The sequence below is a fragment of the Myiozetetes cayanensis genome, unplaced genomic scaffold, assembly GCF_022539395.1.
Source record: "Myiozetetes cayanensis isolate MyiCay16 unplaced genomic scaffold, myiCay2020 scf10, whole genome shotgun sequence".
Taxonomy (NCBI): domain Eukaryota; kingdom Metazoa; phylum Chordata; class Aves; order Passeriformes; family Tyrannidae; genus Myiozetetes; species Myiozetetes cayanensis.
In genome coordinates, this window is record NW_026086605.1 from 14,474,858 (window position 1) to 14,489,149 (window position 14,292).

At 57.4% G+C, this 14,292-nt stretch overlaps 2 protein-coding genes across 2 annotated transcripts in view; one reads left to right on the plus strand and one right to left on the minus strand.

Annotated features, from left to right (window-relative positions):
• Positions 1-1,675, minus strand: part of CRTAC1 (cartilage acidic protein 1) — a 23,572-nt gene extending 21,897 nt beyond the window's left edge. Inside the window, exon 1 of the mRNA XM_050339338.1 lies at positions 1,641-1,675. Coding sequence (XP_050195295.1) covers positions 1,641-1,658 — 18 coding nt within the window. The 5' untranslated portion in view covers positions 1,659-1,675. The remainder of the gene's footprint in view (positions 1-1,640) is intronic.
• Positions 1,025-12,853, plus strand: R3HCC1L (R3H domain and coiled-coil containing 1 like). The gene is made up of 7 exons (XM_050339316.1): positions 1,025-1,074; positions 6,445-7,892; positions 11,389-11,564; positions 11,668-11,738; positions 11,848-11,943; positions 12,108-12,248; positions 12,425-12,853. Exons 2-7 carry the CDS (start codon positions 6,459-6,461, stop codon positions 12,478-12,480), a joined length of 1,974 nt encoding a protein of 657 aa, XP_050195273.1. The 5' UTR covers positions 1,025-1,074; positions 6,445-6,458; the 3' UTR covers positions 12,481-12,853.
• The last annotated feature ends 1,439 nt before the right edge of the window (positions 12,854-14,292 follow it).

The following is a 14,292-nucleotide window of genomic DNA, read 5'->3' on the forward strand; positions in this document are numbered from 1 at the left end:
AGAGGGAACACGGTCCCCTGTGTGCCACAGCAGGCTGGGACAGGGGCTGCTCCCCAGGGGATGCCTGGCATGAGCCTTCCTTGTCCTGCACAAGGGCATATGTTTGAGGTGGGATGACTGTACCTATCTGAGTCTGAGCCCATGTGGCTGTACTGGGACCCACACTGGGCAGTCAGGAACATCCAAGTACTTCAGGGCATCCCAGACCTCAAGTATCAGCAGTCCTAGCCTTGTAGCCGCACCTGAGGAGGGATAAGATGCTCGGGATGGCCCCATGCATGGATGTCCCATTCAGTGCCTCAGTGGCACCTTGCCAAGGTGGCCCGTGACCATTCTCCTGTCCCTCGGCAGCTGCACAACCCCCGGGGAGCTGCAGAAGCTGCGCTGGCTGAGCCTGCCCTGCTCCCAGTGGTGTGTACGCCATGGAACACTCCTGCTTCCCGGGGCATCTCCTCTCTGGTACTCACACCATGAGGCTGGCTGGGAAACAGGTGGTTGGGAATTGCATCGAAGAGCTTCGGCTCCCCAGGAAGCAGGTCCTGGGGTAAGGGGTGAGCAGAGACACCCCGTCCATCAGCCAAACCAACCAGGGCGGCTGCACCAGCTTGCCCAAAGCTTCCGTAGCCCAGTGTCCCCACGTCTGCCGACCCGTCAGCCCCGGCACGGGGAGCGCCGCCGCTCCCGCCCGGCGTGCGACGTTAAACGGTAACGGGAGACCAACGGCAGCTTCCGCGGGACCCACCCGTGTGCGGGTGCGGGGGTCGCTCTCCCTCCTGCAGCCCTGTGTCCGCCACCCTCCCAGCCCCCAGCCCCCTCCCTCCGGCTGCCGGGCGGTGCCGGGGGAGGACGGGCCGCCGTGGCACCGGGGCTGCCCGCGGGGACTGGCGCAGGACCGTGCGGGCCGTCGGCGGCCCCTGTGCCCACGGGCGCGGGGGAGGAGCGGCGGCCCGGGGCGCGGGGCGGAGCCGGAGCCGCACTACAGGTCCCGGCGCTCCCCACGGCGGGGCGGGCCCGGCGCGGCGGAAGCGGCGGAGCGGAGCGGAGCTGAGCGGCGGGGACCCGGCGCGGCCACTGGTAACGGCGGCGGCCTGGCGGGCGGCACGGCCCGGCCCGGCCCGGCACGGCGGGGCGCTCGGGACGGGGGCACGGCAGCCCGGGGTGGGCACCCTGCCCGGTCCTGGCACTGCACGCTGTGCTTCTGCCCTGCTCTTCTCCACCCTGCTGTCCCAGCCATGATCCTTATCCCCTGTCCCAGCCCCGACCCCCATCCCTTCTCCCGTCCTCGACCCCCATCCCTTCTCCCAGGCCTGAACCCCACTCTCTGTCCCAGCCTTGTTCCCCAGCCCCTCTCCTAGCCGTGTCACCCATGCCCTGCCCTAACCCTGATCCCCTACCTGAAGTCCTATCTCCCCCAGCCTGCTGGCTTGCAGCTCCTGGCATACCCGGATAACATGGCACGTTGCAGACCCCATAACTCTCCCCACTGTACAGAGTCCCAGGGTGATGCCGGCAGCGTCCAGCCCTTGAGTGCGGGGGAGTTGCACATATCCTTGGGTGCTCAGTGTGCCAGGCTCTCCCATGCCTTATAAAACATCTCTGGTGCTCACAGGTGCTGGACACTGTTTCTCATGGCCGCTTACCTGCCCCCGGCCCTCCATCCTTCATGCTACATGCCACCTGCGAGGCTCTGTGTGCAGCCTGCTGTGGTGGTGTCACATGCTCTGGCGTGGCACACGGCATGATGCTGGGGATCAGATTCTGCCCCTTGCACTTTTTGGGGTGGTCTTGCTTTCTGGTCTGAGTGCACTGTGTGGCTCTGGGCCTTGCTTTCCAGGCTGCTCTTGCCCCCTGAGTAGCTGCTTTGGATTATTTTACTTTCATTTTCTCAGGCTGAGTCTTCCAGGCTTTGCTTCCTGGTTACATTTCTTGGATCCTTTGAATGATGTATCTGCTCTGGAAGGTGTTTGCAACAACTCTCTGCTCAGTTTCATCTGCACAATTTTCACATTTAATTACTATTCATTATTTAAGTGAAAGTTTGGGAGCTGCTATAAAATGATACCCCTGAAACTTCAGCTTGTCTCTTGCCCAGCAGTTCTTCTGAAATAACTCTTCTGGACAAACCAGCATACATCATTCAGAAGCCCATTGTGGTGGGTATGCAGGCTCCTTCACCTGCCAGTTTTGTTCTCCACTACGGATAGCAACAGGGTTTATCCTGTGCCTGGCTCTGGTTTTGTTGTCCTTTCCTGCACAGAAAATTAGTGGCTGATTTGCTCTACCATCACCAAGGCCCTGGTTTCTTCTCAGCACTGTGTGTCAGCAGGTTAATAGGTTCATCCCCGCACCGGCCATGCTGGCCAGGTGATTGTGTCTATGTGGAGATGCTGTTTTTGCTTTCCCTGCAGCTGTTTTTGCGACGCCTCTGCCTCATTTGCATTTTTCTGGTTAAACCCAGTGATTTTTCCCTTTTGAGTCATCTTTATTTTTGAACCATCATTAATTTTCTCTCCCTACTTGTTTATTAATAGACCTTTTCACTTTTGTGCTGATTCTGCCTGGGTATATTTGTAAAGTCCTTTGTATTCCCCTTAGTGCTCTGGCTGTTAACTCCTTTTGCTTGTTTGTTGTCCCTTTTTCCCCCTGCAGCTGTGAGGGGACACTATTGACTTACAAATCAGCTTCCTGTCTGGAATGTTCCCCTTTTCTTGTTCCAGGTATCTCCTAAGAGCATCTGTTCTAGGTATCTCCTAAGAGTATTGCAAATGAAAGGCACGATTGAAATCTCTCTTTCTCAGCGCCTTTGCCACCTTTGCCACCTCCTCACATAGCCAATGTTTGTTGTGGCTGCTGGAGATCATCTTTCTCCTGGCATTAGGGGACAGAGATGTCTTAAATCCCGTGGGGCTGTGGGCAGACACTGGATGGGATGCAGCTCTTCGCTCCTTGAAGCACTTTGCTTTGCCTCATAACAGTGGCTCTGTGTTCTTGCCTTTGCTCTGTCTGTCTCCACCAGGTATTCAGGTGCTTCCCTGGCCCTGTCACCTGCTGTTGAGCTGGGTGACCTGGGCTGGAGCTCTGCTGAGAGCAGGGGAGGTGCAGGGTAGCCAGAACTTCTGACAAACCTTAGCTGGGCTACCGTGTGCTGGTATTGGTGCAGTAGATGAGTGTGCCATGGCACGTGCCTGGCATGGGATGAGTCCTGCGAGCAGCAGGTTCCCTAGCGAGCTGTTTAGACTCTCCTTGTACCTGCCTTTTTATTAATCTTGTTATTATAGTTATTTTTTTCCCCTTCAAAGAGCCCAATCTGCTGCAGGCTGTAAAGAGTGACATTGTGGTGTGCGAGCTGCATGCCAAGGCTGCGTGAGGTCTCCCAAGGCTCCTGATCCCCCAGTATTGCCATCCCTGTTCACTGTCAAGGCTTTAAGGTTATCTACCTTATCGATGGGAATATGGATTGAGTGGAATTAGAAACCTCGAAGGCTAAAAATACAGCTCCGTGCCAGGAAATGCAGCAGCCTGCTGAGAGGGTGCTGCATGGCACGGAAACTTCTCTGGGAACTGGCATGCTCCATATGAGCCCCACAGCCCAGCATCCATGCCTGTTCCCAGGTTGCCTGAACAGACTTTGGCCAGCATCCCTGCAGGAGAAGGTGGCAGGACCCCTGGCTTTGCTGTCGGAGCTGCAATGTAGATGTCTTCACGTGCCAGGCAGGGATGCAGATGATGGAGGAATTCAGCAGTGCACTATGCATTGAGAAGCAGGGTCTGTGACATAGCTAGTCCTGTCTTGCTCTTGTCTGTGGGGATCCTTCCCCGGACGGATAGAGAAATCAGGGAGAAAATGCTGCCCATGTGTGCTGCAGATGGTTGCTAGAGGAGAAATGCAGGCTGGCACATCAACCGGGTAGCTCGCTGAGACCTCTCAAACAATGCCAGGAGCACGAGCTCCCCACAAGCAGGGTGAGCAGCATGTTCCTGGGAACAGTGCGAGGGAAGCCTGTACATGCAGGGAGCTTTGGCTGCCACCTTGCTGATGCTCTAGCATCCTCCTGGCCATGCCAGGCTGTGTTGTGCTGGGCTGGTGGGTTTTACTTGCCAGGCAGCTGGGCAGCACACCCATCACCACTTTTACCATGGTACTGTGGCCTTTCCCTGCTTGCTGCCACAATGCTGATCTGTTTTGCTAGTTGACTTCACAAAGCAGGACAACATCTGGGGCAGCACAGGCCTTTCGGGGACGTGCTGCCCATTGTTGCCTGAGTTTGTGGGGCAAGCTTGGTCTCGGACTTTGGAAGTGGGAGGGTTGCTCTGCCCAGCGTGGTGTGAATGAGACCCAAAGCCAGGGCCATTGCTCTGCCTCCCGGAGCATGAAATATGTCGGTGCTGACCCGTGGCTGTGGCATCGATGAAGTGTGTAATAGGCTGGGGGCAGGAGCTGTGCTGCCCTGTGGGGAAAAAACAAAGTGCTGCAGCATCGCTGCTGAGGTGGGTCATCTACCACCTTGCCGTGCTTCTTCCCAGGCTGGGGGAAGTGGCTCTTCCCCAGCAGTGTGCGGCAGGCAGAGGCAAAGATATGCGGGGAGAGGATGCTCCCAGCACCAGCCGTCTGGCTAATGCTGCACCATCTGCTTTGGAGGGTGAGGCAAGGTGAATGGCAAGCTTTCGAGGAGCCCATAAATCCTGTGAGCAAAGGCTCTTCTTGGAGGTGACATGGGATGTGCGTGGAGCAGTGCTGCTCCTGGTTGCTTCCCATGCTGGAAATTCTTGGGAAGCAGAGCCTGGAGAGATCACTGATGCCTCCAAGGCATTTGGTGATGTGCCATGGGCTGAGGCTCTGGGCTTGGGTGGGAAAAGTCCTTTAGCAGAACATGCTTCAACTTAGTTGGAAGCTCTCTGTGGTTGGAAATGGTGATGCCGGGGGGGCTTCCAGTGCCCCCTTCCCTCTGGCATCCGGGCTGCCACTCAGTGAGAAAATGTATAATGCTTTGGTGTTGAAAAATGACTAATCCAGACCTTGGAAGGTTTGTAGGATACGTTCCTTTCTTGCGGTCGATAAAGATAAAGGGGATCGTTCTGCCAGCAAAATTAGTGTATCAAAAAGGGGGGAAAAAATGACAAGAGCTGCGGAGACAGAAAAATGATTGGGGCAGCCCTGGGATGGTGCCCAGTATCACTGCGGCGCCCGTGCCTGCACCTCTTGTTCCTGCCCACCTCCGCGGCACGAGGTGCAGGCACAGGCGCCGCGGTCATGCCGGGGGGTACTGCCCTGCTTGGGCTTTTCCAGCGGTTTCCAGAGAGCCATGAGAGACTCATCCGTCATGCCAAGGCGGCCATCTGTCCATGCATCAGGGAGAGTGGATGATGCTGTGTGGCATGGGCAGCCCCAGCCACTTTCCAGCCAGTGGTTGGCCTCCCCTCGCCTTCCTGGCACCGCTGCTGGCTCTCGGTGAGGGGCCACAGAGAGCATTCGCGCCTTGGTCAGGGGCTCCGTGGAGGGGAGGCTAATGTACCGGAGGTGCCTCGGAAATGAGAGCCTTGGATGGGTTCCTGGCCCTATTGATCTGCCGGCAGTTTATGCATCCTGACATTCATAATCTTGGTTGGCGCTGATGGTCCAGATTAATGGGCCCAGGGGCTGTCCATCCGTCACTTCACATTAATTACTGAAGAGGTGTTTTTCCAGTGATTTACCTGACAGTGGCCCGTGATGAATCCCCCTAAACAGAGTGGGCAGTGATTAATCACGGGGCCCCGGCCCAGCCCCACTCTGCCTTCCCCTCAACCACAGTGCAGCCCCCAGCACCATCCGTCTCCATAAACCCTGTCTGATGCATATTTATGGGGGCAGGGGGGCCTGGCCGCTTGCGGTGTGCCTGCTTCTGCCAAAGATGATGAAAAATAAATCTTTGTCGGGATGGGGCAGCAGGTGAGCAGGGCTGCAGTGTGCCAGGGTGGCAGCCATGGTACCACACTAGGGTATCCCTGGGCTGGGGATTGGTTTCTGGTACTCTGTGGCTGCCGCAGGCTTCCCTGTGGTTTTTGATGCATGAGTAGTGCATGGTCTCTATGTTATGCTTTGGCTGCAGATGTTGGCCCTTTGGGCTGGAGGGTCCCAGGTAGGAGCTGCCAGAGGAGGGCAGATGCCCCCGTGATGCTGACAGGGCTTCCCTACTTCTCCCGAGCCTGACACACCCCACCAGAGGCTGTAGGGGGTGTGTAGGGCTGTGGGGTGCTCCAGGTGCCAAACCCCATTTGCAGATATGTTACCGTGGGGTGGCGTTAGGGCTTCACAATCCATCACTGCGTGCAGCTGCTGGGGGAGCAAGGGTGGGTGCTGGGCTGGGACCCCAGCTCTGACCCAGGCAGGGGCTGCTCACTGTGCACTCAGCTGTGGGGCCGCTGGGACATGGGCAGGGCAGTGACACTGTCTCTCCTTGGCAGGCAGTGGTGGCACCATGCAGCAGGAGGCGGAGGGCAGCCGGCCGCGCCGCAGGAAGCCTGACATGGCCCTCTATGTGCCCAAAGCGCGGCGGGAGAGAGAGGCACAAGCAGCGCGCAGTGCACTGGTCCGGCACTGCCAGGAGCCTGAGAACCACCGCCGGGCACAGGACTCTTGCCAGGGCAGTGACGAGGGGCAGAGGCGAAGCCCCCATGCCAGAACTCAGGCAGGCAGAGTGGTAAGGAGGGAGAACAAGGTGGATGCTGCCACGAAGGAGCTGCAGGCAGCCTCTACCAGGCAGTGCCAGAGGACAGGAGGCAGCTGCCCCATTGCACTGGAGAGCCTGGAGGCATCACCCCCTGTGTGTGAGCCATGCCCAGGTCCAACTGTTGCCCAACCCTGGGATGGGCAGGACAAAGCATCCCACGATGAAGGATTCGGAGTGCTCAGCCATGGCCACCAGATGACAAGGACTGATCCTCCATCCCCACCGAGTGCCCAGGCTGGGGCCATGAAGGCTACCCCCAAGCCTGGGGATGACCTCACTAGCCCAACGCCTGCCACTAGTCCAGCACTGGTTTGTCAGACAGGACTCAGTGGCGTGTTGGAGCACGTGGGGGACAGCACCCCAGATCCAGCTGGGGACCTCTCCCAGAGCCTGAGAGAGGCTGTTTTGCAGTCAGCAGGAGTGGGCAACCAGGGCAGTGTGCCCATGTTGTCAAGGGAGGCAGTGGCTCTGAAAGACCAGAAGGAGGAGAGGGAAAAGGAGAAGGAGGGTTCTCTCCTGGCAGGACAGAGTGAGGGCTGGGGCGTTAGTGCCACTGGGGTTTTAGAGGAGGGGGCAAGGTGGGGAGGCATGGCTGAGCTTGCCGGAGAGAGCACCTTGTGTGCACCAGGAGCCAGCTGTGAACCTGTGTTCCTGAGGGGTAGCACAGGCGATGTGCCAGTACTCCCAGGGGACAGCAACCCAGGGCAGGGCATGGGCAGCCCATCCCAGCTCCTGTCTGTCACGGAGGAGAGCGCTACTGGTACCAGGAGTCTCGGTGGGGAGAGCGATCTGGTAGCTGCTGCAGAGGAATTGGGCAGCACTTCTGCCTGCACAGACAACAGCACTGGGGCTGAGAGCGGCCCAGGGAATGGAGCACCTCTGGAGAACTGTGAGCCCTCACCACTCCTGGAACTGCTATGCCATGGCGTGGAGGGGCTCTTGCCGGCGTCCTCGGCCAAGGAACTGGCAGGGGCAGATGAGGATGCTGGTTCACCGCAGAAGCACCAGTGCGCCCAGGAGGCTGAGAAGGAAGAGAGAGGTCTCCACAGCAGTCCCCCAAAGGAAGGACAGACCACTGCTGGTGCTGGAACCCTGAGCCAGGCTAGCCCAGGTGCTGAGGAGAGCTGGGATGTGCTGTTCAATGATGATGGGGACTGCCTGGACCCACGCCTGCTGGAGGAGGTACTTCCTGCAAGCCAATGTTTGTGGGGATTTGCAGGGATGGTGACTGCTGCCCAACGGGATCTGGGGGTTGTCTGTTCCTGTGTCCTCTGGGGTGAGTGAAGGGGTGTGTGGGCTGCATCCAGGGTATGCAGTCAGCCTGACTGTGCTGCCTGCTGTCACCGCCAGCCGTTCCTGAGGGCATGAGCTGCCCGTGGTGCCAAAACACCTGGGACCTCCACCTTTCCCCCTGGCAGGTTCCCATCCTATCCTGCAGTGCTGATGAAGGCTGGGGAGATTGTCTCTCTATAGTCCTTAAAGTGCACCCAGTAAAACCTGCTTGTTTGCCGTAAACTGCAACTGCACCCTGATGAAACCAGGGTTGGTGATAAAGAAATGGGCTGACATGTTTGGGCTCCTACTGAAACAGCAATAGGATGTTTCCTTGAAACTATGGCTTCTTAATCATCTGTGGCTCATTGCCATTCCCTCCTGCATGCATGCAGCTGAATTTACTACAGTTGGCTGCTTAGCAGCAGCACCCACACTGTTTTCCTGCCATTCATGAAGAAAGCTCAGCTTCTGCAATGAGACTGGATATCCCTTATTGCATTTTAAATCAGTAGTGTCAAACCGGTGATTTTCCGAATGACATTAATGTACCTGAAGTAACAAACAGTGCTAATATTGTTACAGCCAGTGTCTGTCCACCCTGGGCTGAAAGCAGGGTGTGAAGTGGTGGGTGGTGCCTCCATAACAGCATCCGTGAAGGGACGAGATTAATTCAAGAGCAGCCTTATTAGGGGACACTGATACCCATCTTGTCCTCATGGCCTTCCTTGAGCTGGTGTGCCCTCTCTGAGCCTGGTGTAGTGCTGGGATGGTGTGTGGGGCACACAGGGCTCAGCTTGGGGGAATGTGGAAGGGCACTGGGTACTCCCATCCTTGCCTGGCTGTGCTCCCATCAGCTGTGGTCCCCCACCCTTCCAGAGTTGGGATGCTCTGGTGCATTGCTGCTCTGATGGAAGCTGCTGCATGTGGTTCTGGCTTTCTATGGGCTGGTGCCATAGACATGGCTTTGTCCTCGGAGTAGGAAGGTCAGGGATGGTCTGTGTTGTGGTGCAGCTGAAGAATACTGTGGACAAGGTTGTTCTGTGCAGTACTTCAGGGAGTATCCATATTAGCTCCCCCATGCACAAGCTCTGAGCCAAGTTTGAGCTTTCCAGGGATCTTCCCAAAATGGGTGAAAAAGAACCTGAAATAGGGATTTATCAATTAAAAGTTGCCATCTTTGTCCCCTGCCAATTCCCATGTGGAGTCTGGTGCTTCCTGAGCCCTCTGAACTCTCGGCAGGGGGATGTGGCTGCTCCGGGAGGGTGCAGGCTCTCAAGGAGATGGAGTTGTTAATTAACAAAAAGTAGAAGAAAATTAGTAGTGTCTTCCTTGTAACCAAATCCTTATGCGATGCAGATAGCCAGCAGAGAGCAAGATTTATGACGTTCTGTGTGGAGGAGAGATTTCTGATAGCGGACGGCTCTTTAATCTAGCAGGAAAAAAATACCATAGTGAGTGCCATTGGCTGGAAGCTGAAACCAGACAAATTCAGAGCAGAAATCAGTTTCAACACAGAGAGTAATTAAGTACTGCGACCATTTCCTTGCAGGCTCAGTGGACTCGACATCAGCCAGTGCGGCATGGTGGGGGCTGCGGTGCATGTGTGCCAGGGACTGTGGTGTAAAGGAGCAGCCACCAACCCCCTAACGTGTTCTGGCAAGGGTGCATCTTTAGAGAGTAGTGAGATGTGATGGACAGGCTTCATTTTCCCTGTCATCTGTCTGTCCATCCATCAGTGAACCTTTCCAGGATGCCTGCCAGGACCATGGTCTGTACCCTGGTTCCCACTCCCATGGCTGGGGAGCTGCAGGCGTGCTGCATGCTGGGGCTGGCGGTGCCAGGGGACCTGTTGAGCCTTGCCTGCCACGTGGTTGAGCCCTGCTGCCAGACGGCTCCTGTCCTTGCTGCCCCGCCACACTTGGTGATTTGTGAAGGTCAAGGACTGCTCCGGCACTTTGCGCTCCTGCTCTCTAATCATCTTCCCGGTGCCTGGCGCTACCCGAGTGCTCTGCTCCCTCAAGCGGCACTGTAGGGCTTCATCCTGCCAGGGAATGGCTCCCTCGCCTACCTCGAGCAGGCACAGGGTGCCTGCTGAGTGTGCTGCCCAACACGGGGGTGATGCTGGGGCAGGTGGCTCTGCCGGCAGGGCTGGCCTGTCCCGTGAGCTCCATAACTCAACTCTACCCTCTGCAAGCATCCAGCCGTCCTGGCAGCACTCCTTCACCTGCCATGAATCCATCTTTCCCATAAAATTGTCAGAATGAGCACTTTTTATCGACTGAGCTGGCTGGGATTTATGGACTCTAACCTTGCAGCCGTGGTGTGCTCCACTATGATCGCTCAGGGGATCAGGCTGGGAACCTGGCTGAGTTATGTACCTGTTTCCTGGCACCATGCCAGCCCCACGCTCCAGGGGGAACTGGGGAGCTGTCAGCAGCTTTGGATGGCACCTGTCTGGTGTCTCAGCTGCAGGGTGCAGCAAGCAATGCAGGATGGCCCACTGGGCGGGAGATGATGCAGGGTGACCTACCGGCACTGGTGCTGTGAGACAGAGGGAAATAGGGGCTGGCTGCATCCCTGTATTGTGGCAGTGGGAGGCTGCTGCTCATGTTTTAAAATGAAGGATGAAAAATGGGCGAGGTAGAAAAGTGCTACAGCCATCATCTTTTAGGGCTGGAGAAAGTGCCCCAATGTGAGATGCTACAGGCACACAACCCATTTAGCTTAGCAAGAAGAAGACTTAGAAGGGACTTGATAACATTAGTAAGTGCTGTCACAGGGAAGGGACCAGGAACTGAGGGTTCTTTAATCCGGTAGAGAGGCAGAACAAGAACTGCCAGGTAGAAAGTGAAGTCAGACAAATTCAAATGAGAAATAAGGGTAAATTTTTAGCTGCACAGGTGATTAACCACCAGAACTTGCTCTTCAGGGGAGTGCTGGCTTTTCATCTTGGCATCTGGGGTGCTGATGGGCCTCTCCATGCAGCCAGGGCATGCTGAGCCTGGTGCTTCCATGTGGCAGGCAGATATCAGTCTTTCCTCCTGGCATTGCTGTCCTGCTCCTTGTTCTTCCCTAGAACTATTTCAGGTCATCACATCACTGTGGAAGGAGGGGTGTGCTTGGAAGTGCATGCACTGTTTCACCCCTGCCATTCCTACTGTGCCCCTGGCAGGGCTGCAGAATGTGGCAAGTGAAGGGATGCTGGTAATGGGAAAAGCAAGTGCATGGCGTGAGAATGCTAGTCAATAACTCCTAGTTCTCAATGCCATGAATCCATCTGCAATGCTGGGATGGGGTTCAGGGGGCTGGGCCACTTTCTGGGGAGTGCTTGCCATGGATTGGGAACTGCTGTGGGGTAGGTGGGCGTGGGTTGCTCAGTGCTGTACCTTTCCTACCACTGCAGCTCTCAGGGGGTGAGAAGCACCAGGAGAACGTGCAGTCACCCCGCTTCGACTACTACAGGGCTGAACCCGCTGCTCCAGACATCAGCGATGATGAGCTGCCCCACGTCATTGAGATCTACGATTTCCCCTCGGATTTCCGCACTGAGGACCTAATGCGTGTCTTCTGCAGCTATCAGTGAGTCTGCCAGAAATGCTGTGTCCCTGGTGCTGAGGTTCTCTGCTCCAGACCCACGCTCACCAGGTGCCAGTGCCTTGCTAACCTTCCCTCTCTTTGGCAGGAAAAAGGGCTTTGATATTAAATGGGTGGACGATACACACGCCCTGGGCATCTTCTCCAGCCCCATAACAGGTACTGCTCCTGGTTTGGGTATGGGCAGAGGGGAGGCATCCCTCTCCTGCAGCCGGATCCTGGGCATTGGACTGATGCTGTACCTGAACTTGCTGCTCTCTCCCTGCAGCACGTGATGCCCTCAGCACCAAGCACCTGATGGTGAAGACACGTCCACTCTCCCAGGGCACCCGCGCCTCTAAAGCCAAAGCCAGGGCATTTGCTGGTGAGTGATGGTGCCCTGGGCCAGCTTGTGCCATCATGCTTGTTCTGCAACATCATCCTAATAACTGGGGAGGGACAGGGCAGCCAGCACAGCTCTGCGGCCACGTCAGTTGCTCTGTCCCTTCCAGGATGCCCCACTGATGTCCCCAATCTTCACTTTCACAGAGTACCTGCAGCCAGCCAAGGAGCGCCCTGAAACATCAGCTGTCCTGGCCAGGCGGCTGGTGATCGGTGCCCTGGGGGTACGCAGCAACCAGACTCCAGCCCAGCGAGATGCAGAGCGGAGGAAGCTGCAAGAAGCTCAAGGTGAGTTTTGAATGCCTGGAGGGGCTGCAGTGTGGGGGGGCCCTCCTTGTGGATGCCCCTTCTCACAGGGTGCTGAGTGGGAGGGAGTGCACCATGGTGGACTCCAGCCACCTCCACGAGGAAGTGTGTAGCTGTGGGGTGATGGGGACATGGAGTTAATCCTTTTGTCTTTGCAGAGAGGAAGCGCCTGGAGAACAAGCAGCGGGAGGATGCCTGGGAGGGCCGGGACTGAGCCAGGAGGCTGCACTTTCAGGCCCACTGGAAACCTCCCTGAGGTGCCTGGGCCCCTCTGTAGGCAGGCAGGGCACTCTGCATCTCAGAGCTGGGACAGATCCTGCACCACATCCAAAAGCACCGGGCAGCTCCACCGAAAGGGCTGAGTGGGACGCGTGCGGGATTGTTGCTGTGGGAATGCTGTTGCCATCAGATATCGCTGCCCACCCTACCCCGGGCAGGATCCCCGGGCCTGCCAGCTGCAGTGGGAACAGCAGGGGGATGCAGGGAACTCATCAGAGAGCAGGGGAGCTGTAGCCCTGGCCACCTGGCAGGGCCTTATGAATGAGAGTTTCTCTCCTTTATTTTGCTAATAAATACCATATATTTTATTTGCTTGGTTGGGTTGTGACTCCTGTTTCCTTCGTACCGGGGAAGGGTATGCATGCTAGGGGTGCCTGGGGATGTCCACCCCTCCCGGGTGGGGGGTGTCCCCAGTGGGGAGGGGGGATGTGCAGGCAGGAGGGATCGGGCAGGGCGGCAGGCAGGAATGTGCTGGCAGGGACTCTGTTTACTTCCGCGGAGCAGCTGTGGCCCCGAACAGCAGGGCCCTTGTCAGAACACGGGCAGGGCCACGTTCCTGGCCCCGCACGGGGCTGTGATGTGGCCACTCTGCCAGCCATGGTGGGCTGGGGTCTTCCTGCCCCACCCTGGGGTGGAGGCCAGTGGCTGGGACGTGCCTTTGGCTCCTCTGCTTTGCATCGTCTCTCAGCATCTGAAAAACAGCCCTGTGTGCCCCAGCACTCCTGCCCTGTAGCGCTGCACACTCTCAGGGGCACGACTTTGGGGGCCTTCACAGGAGGTGAGGATGGGGATGATGCTTTTCTGACACCCCTGCCAGCAGTTTGCATGTTTTTGGTTGCTGAAGGGCTCATGTGGCTGCCCCGTGTCCCCTGGCTGTCCCCCAGCTTGGCAGCAGTGGAGCTGGTCACAACCCCGTGGCGGTGGCTGCCTGCCCCTGCACCGTCCAGCAGAGCTGCCAGCTGGGAGCCATCTCAGCCGCCGTTCCCGGATGCTTGTGGCTTGGCCAGTGGAAATTTCAGGGCGCAAAGCTGCTCTCATGTGGAAAACATCCTCCCCGCCATCCGGCATCCCTCAAACCCTGACCCCGGCCGAGTGAGCCTCTCGCCGGCACGTGCCTTGCCACGGTCTCTGGCCTCAGGCCACCCCAGTGCGTCACTGCTGTCCCCAGCAGCTCCTCCACGTGCAGGGACCATCACGTGTGGGGGTAGCCTGGCCTGTCCTGGGCCAAGGTGGGTGCTGATAGCCCCCCACCCTGGGCTGGTGCCTGCCAATGAGTTGGGGATGGGCAGAGGTGTGCAAGCAGAGGGGTGGCATTACCCAGTGGCTGGCTCGCTGGGGAACAGGTAGTACAGAGTGGGCTGGTGACATTCCCTCTTTTCTGCTATTATAAAAAAAAAAAAAAAAAAGGAGAGAAACCACATGGGAAAGAAACACAGAAAGAAAGGGCATGATGTGCCCTTTTCCCACCCTGTGCCCAGGAACAACAGCTTTGGGAGGCAGAGTGGCCTCACCACTGCTCCCATTGCTGGGAAGCTGCCAGGACAGTCTGGGAAAGCCCATGGTGGCTGCAGATACTGCGGCTGGTGGGCGGGCTTCTGGCCCGTGCTGCCACAGAGCTGGCTGGGGTCCTTTGCATGCACAGGGTTACAGCCAGTTCAGGGCCAGGGTGCCCTGGATGGCGGGGACCGCTGGTGGTAAGCCAGAGCTGCTTGATGCCAACCACATGCAGACAGCCAGGGGCTGGTGG

Coding starts and splice junctions, on each gene's coding strand:
- R3HCC1L (XM_050339316.1), top strand. CDS start 6,459: ATGCAGCAGGAGGCGGAGGGCAGCCGGCCGCGCCGCAGGAAGCCTGAC. Junction 7,893..11,388: donor ACCCACGCCTGCTGGAGGAG/GTACTTCCTGCA, acceptor CTACCACTGCAG/CTCTCAGGGGGTGAGAAGCA. Junction 11,739..11,847: donor CTTCTCCAGCCCCATAACAG/GTACTGCTCCTG, acceptor CTCTCCCTGCAG/CACGTGATGCCCTCAGCACC.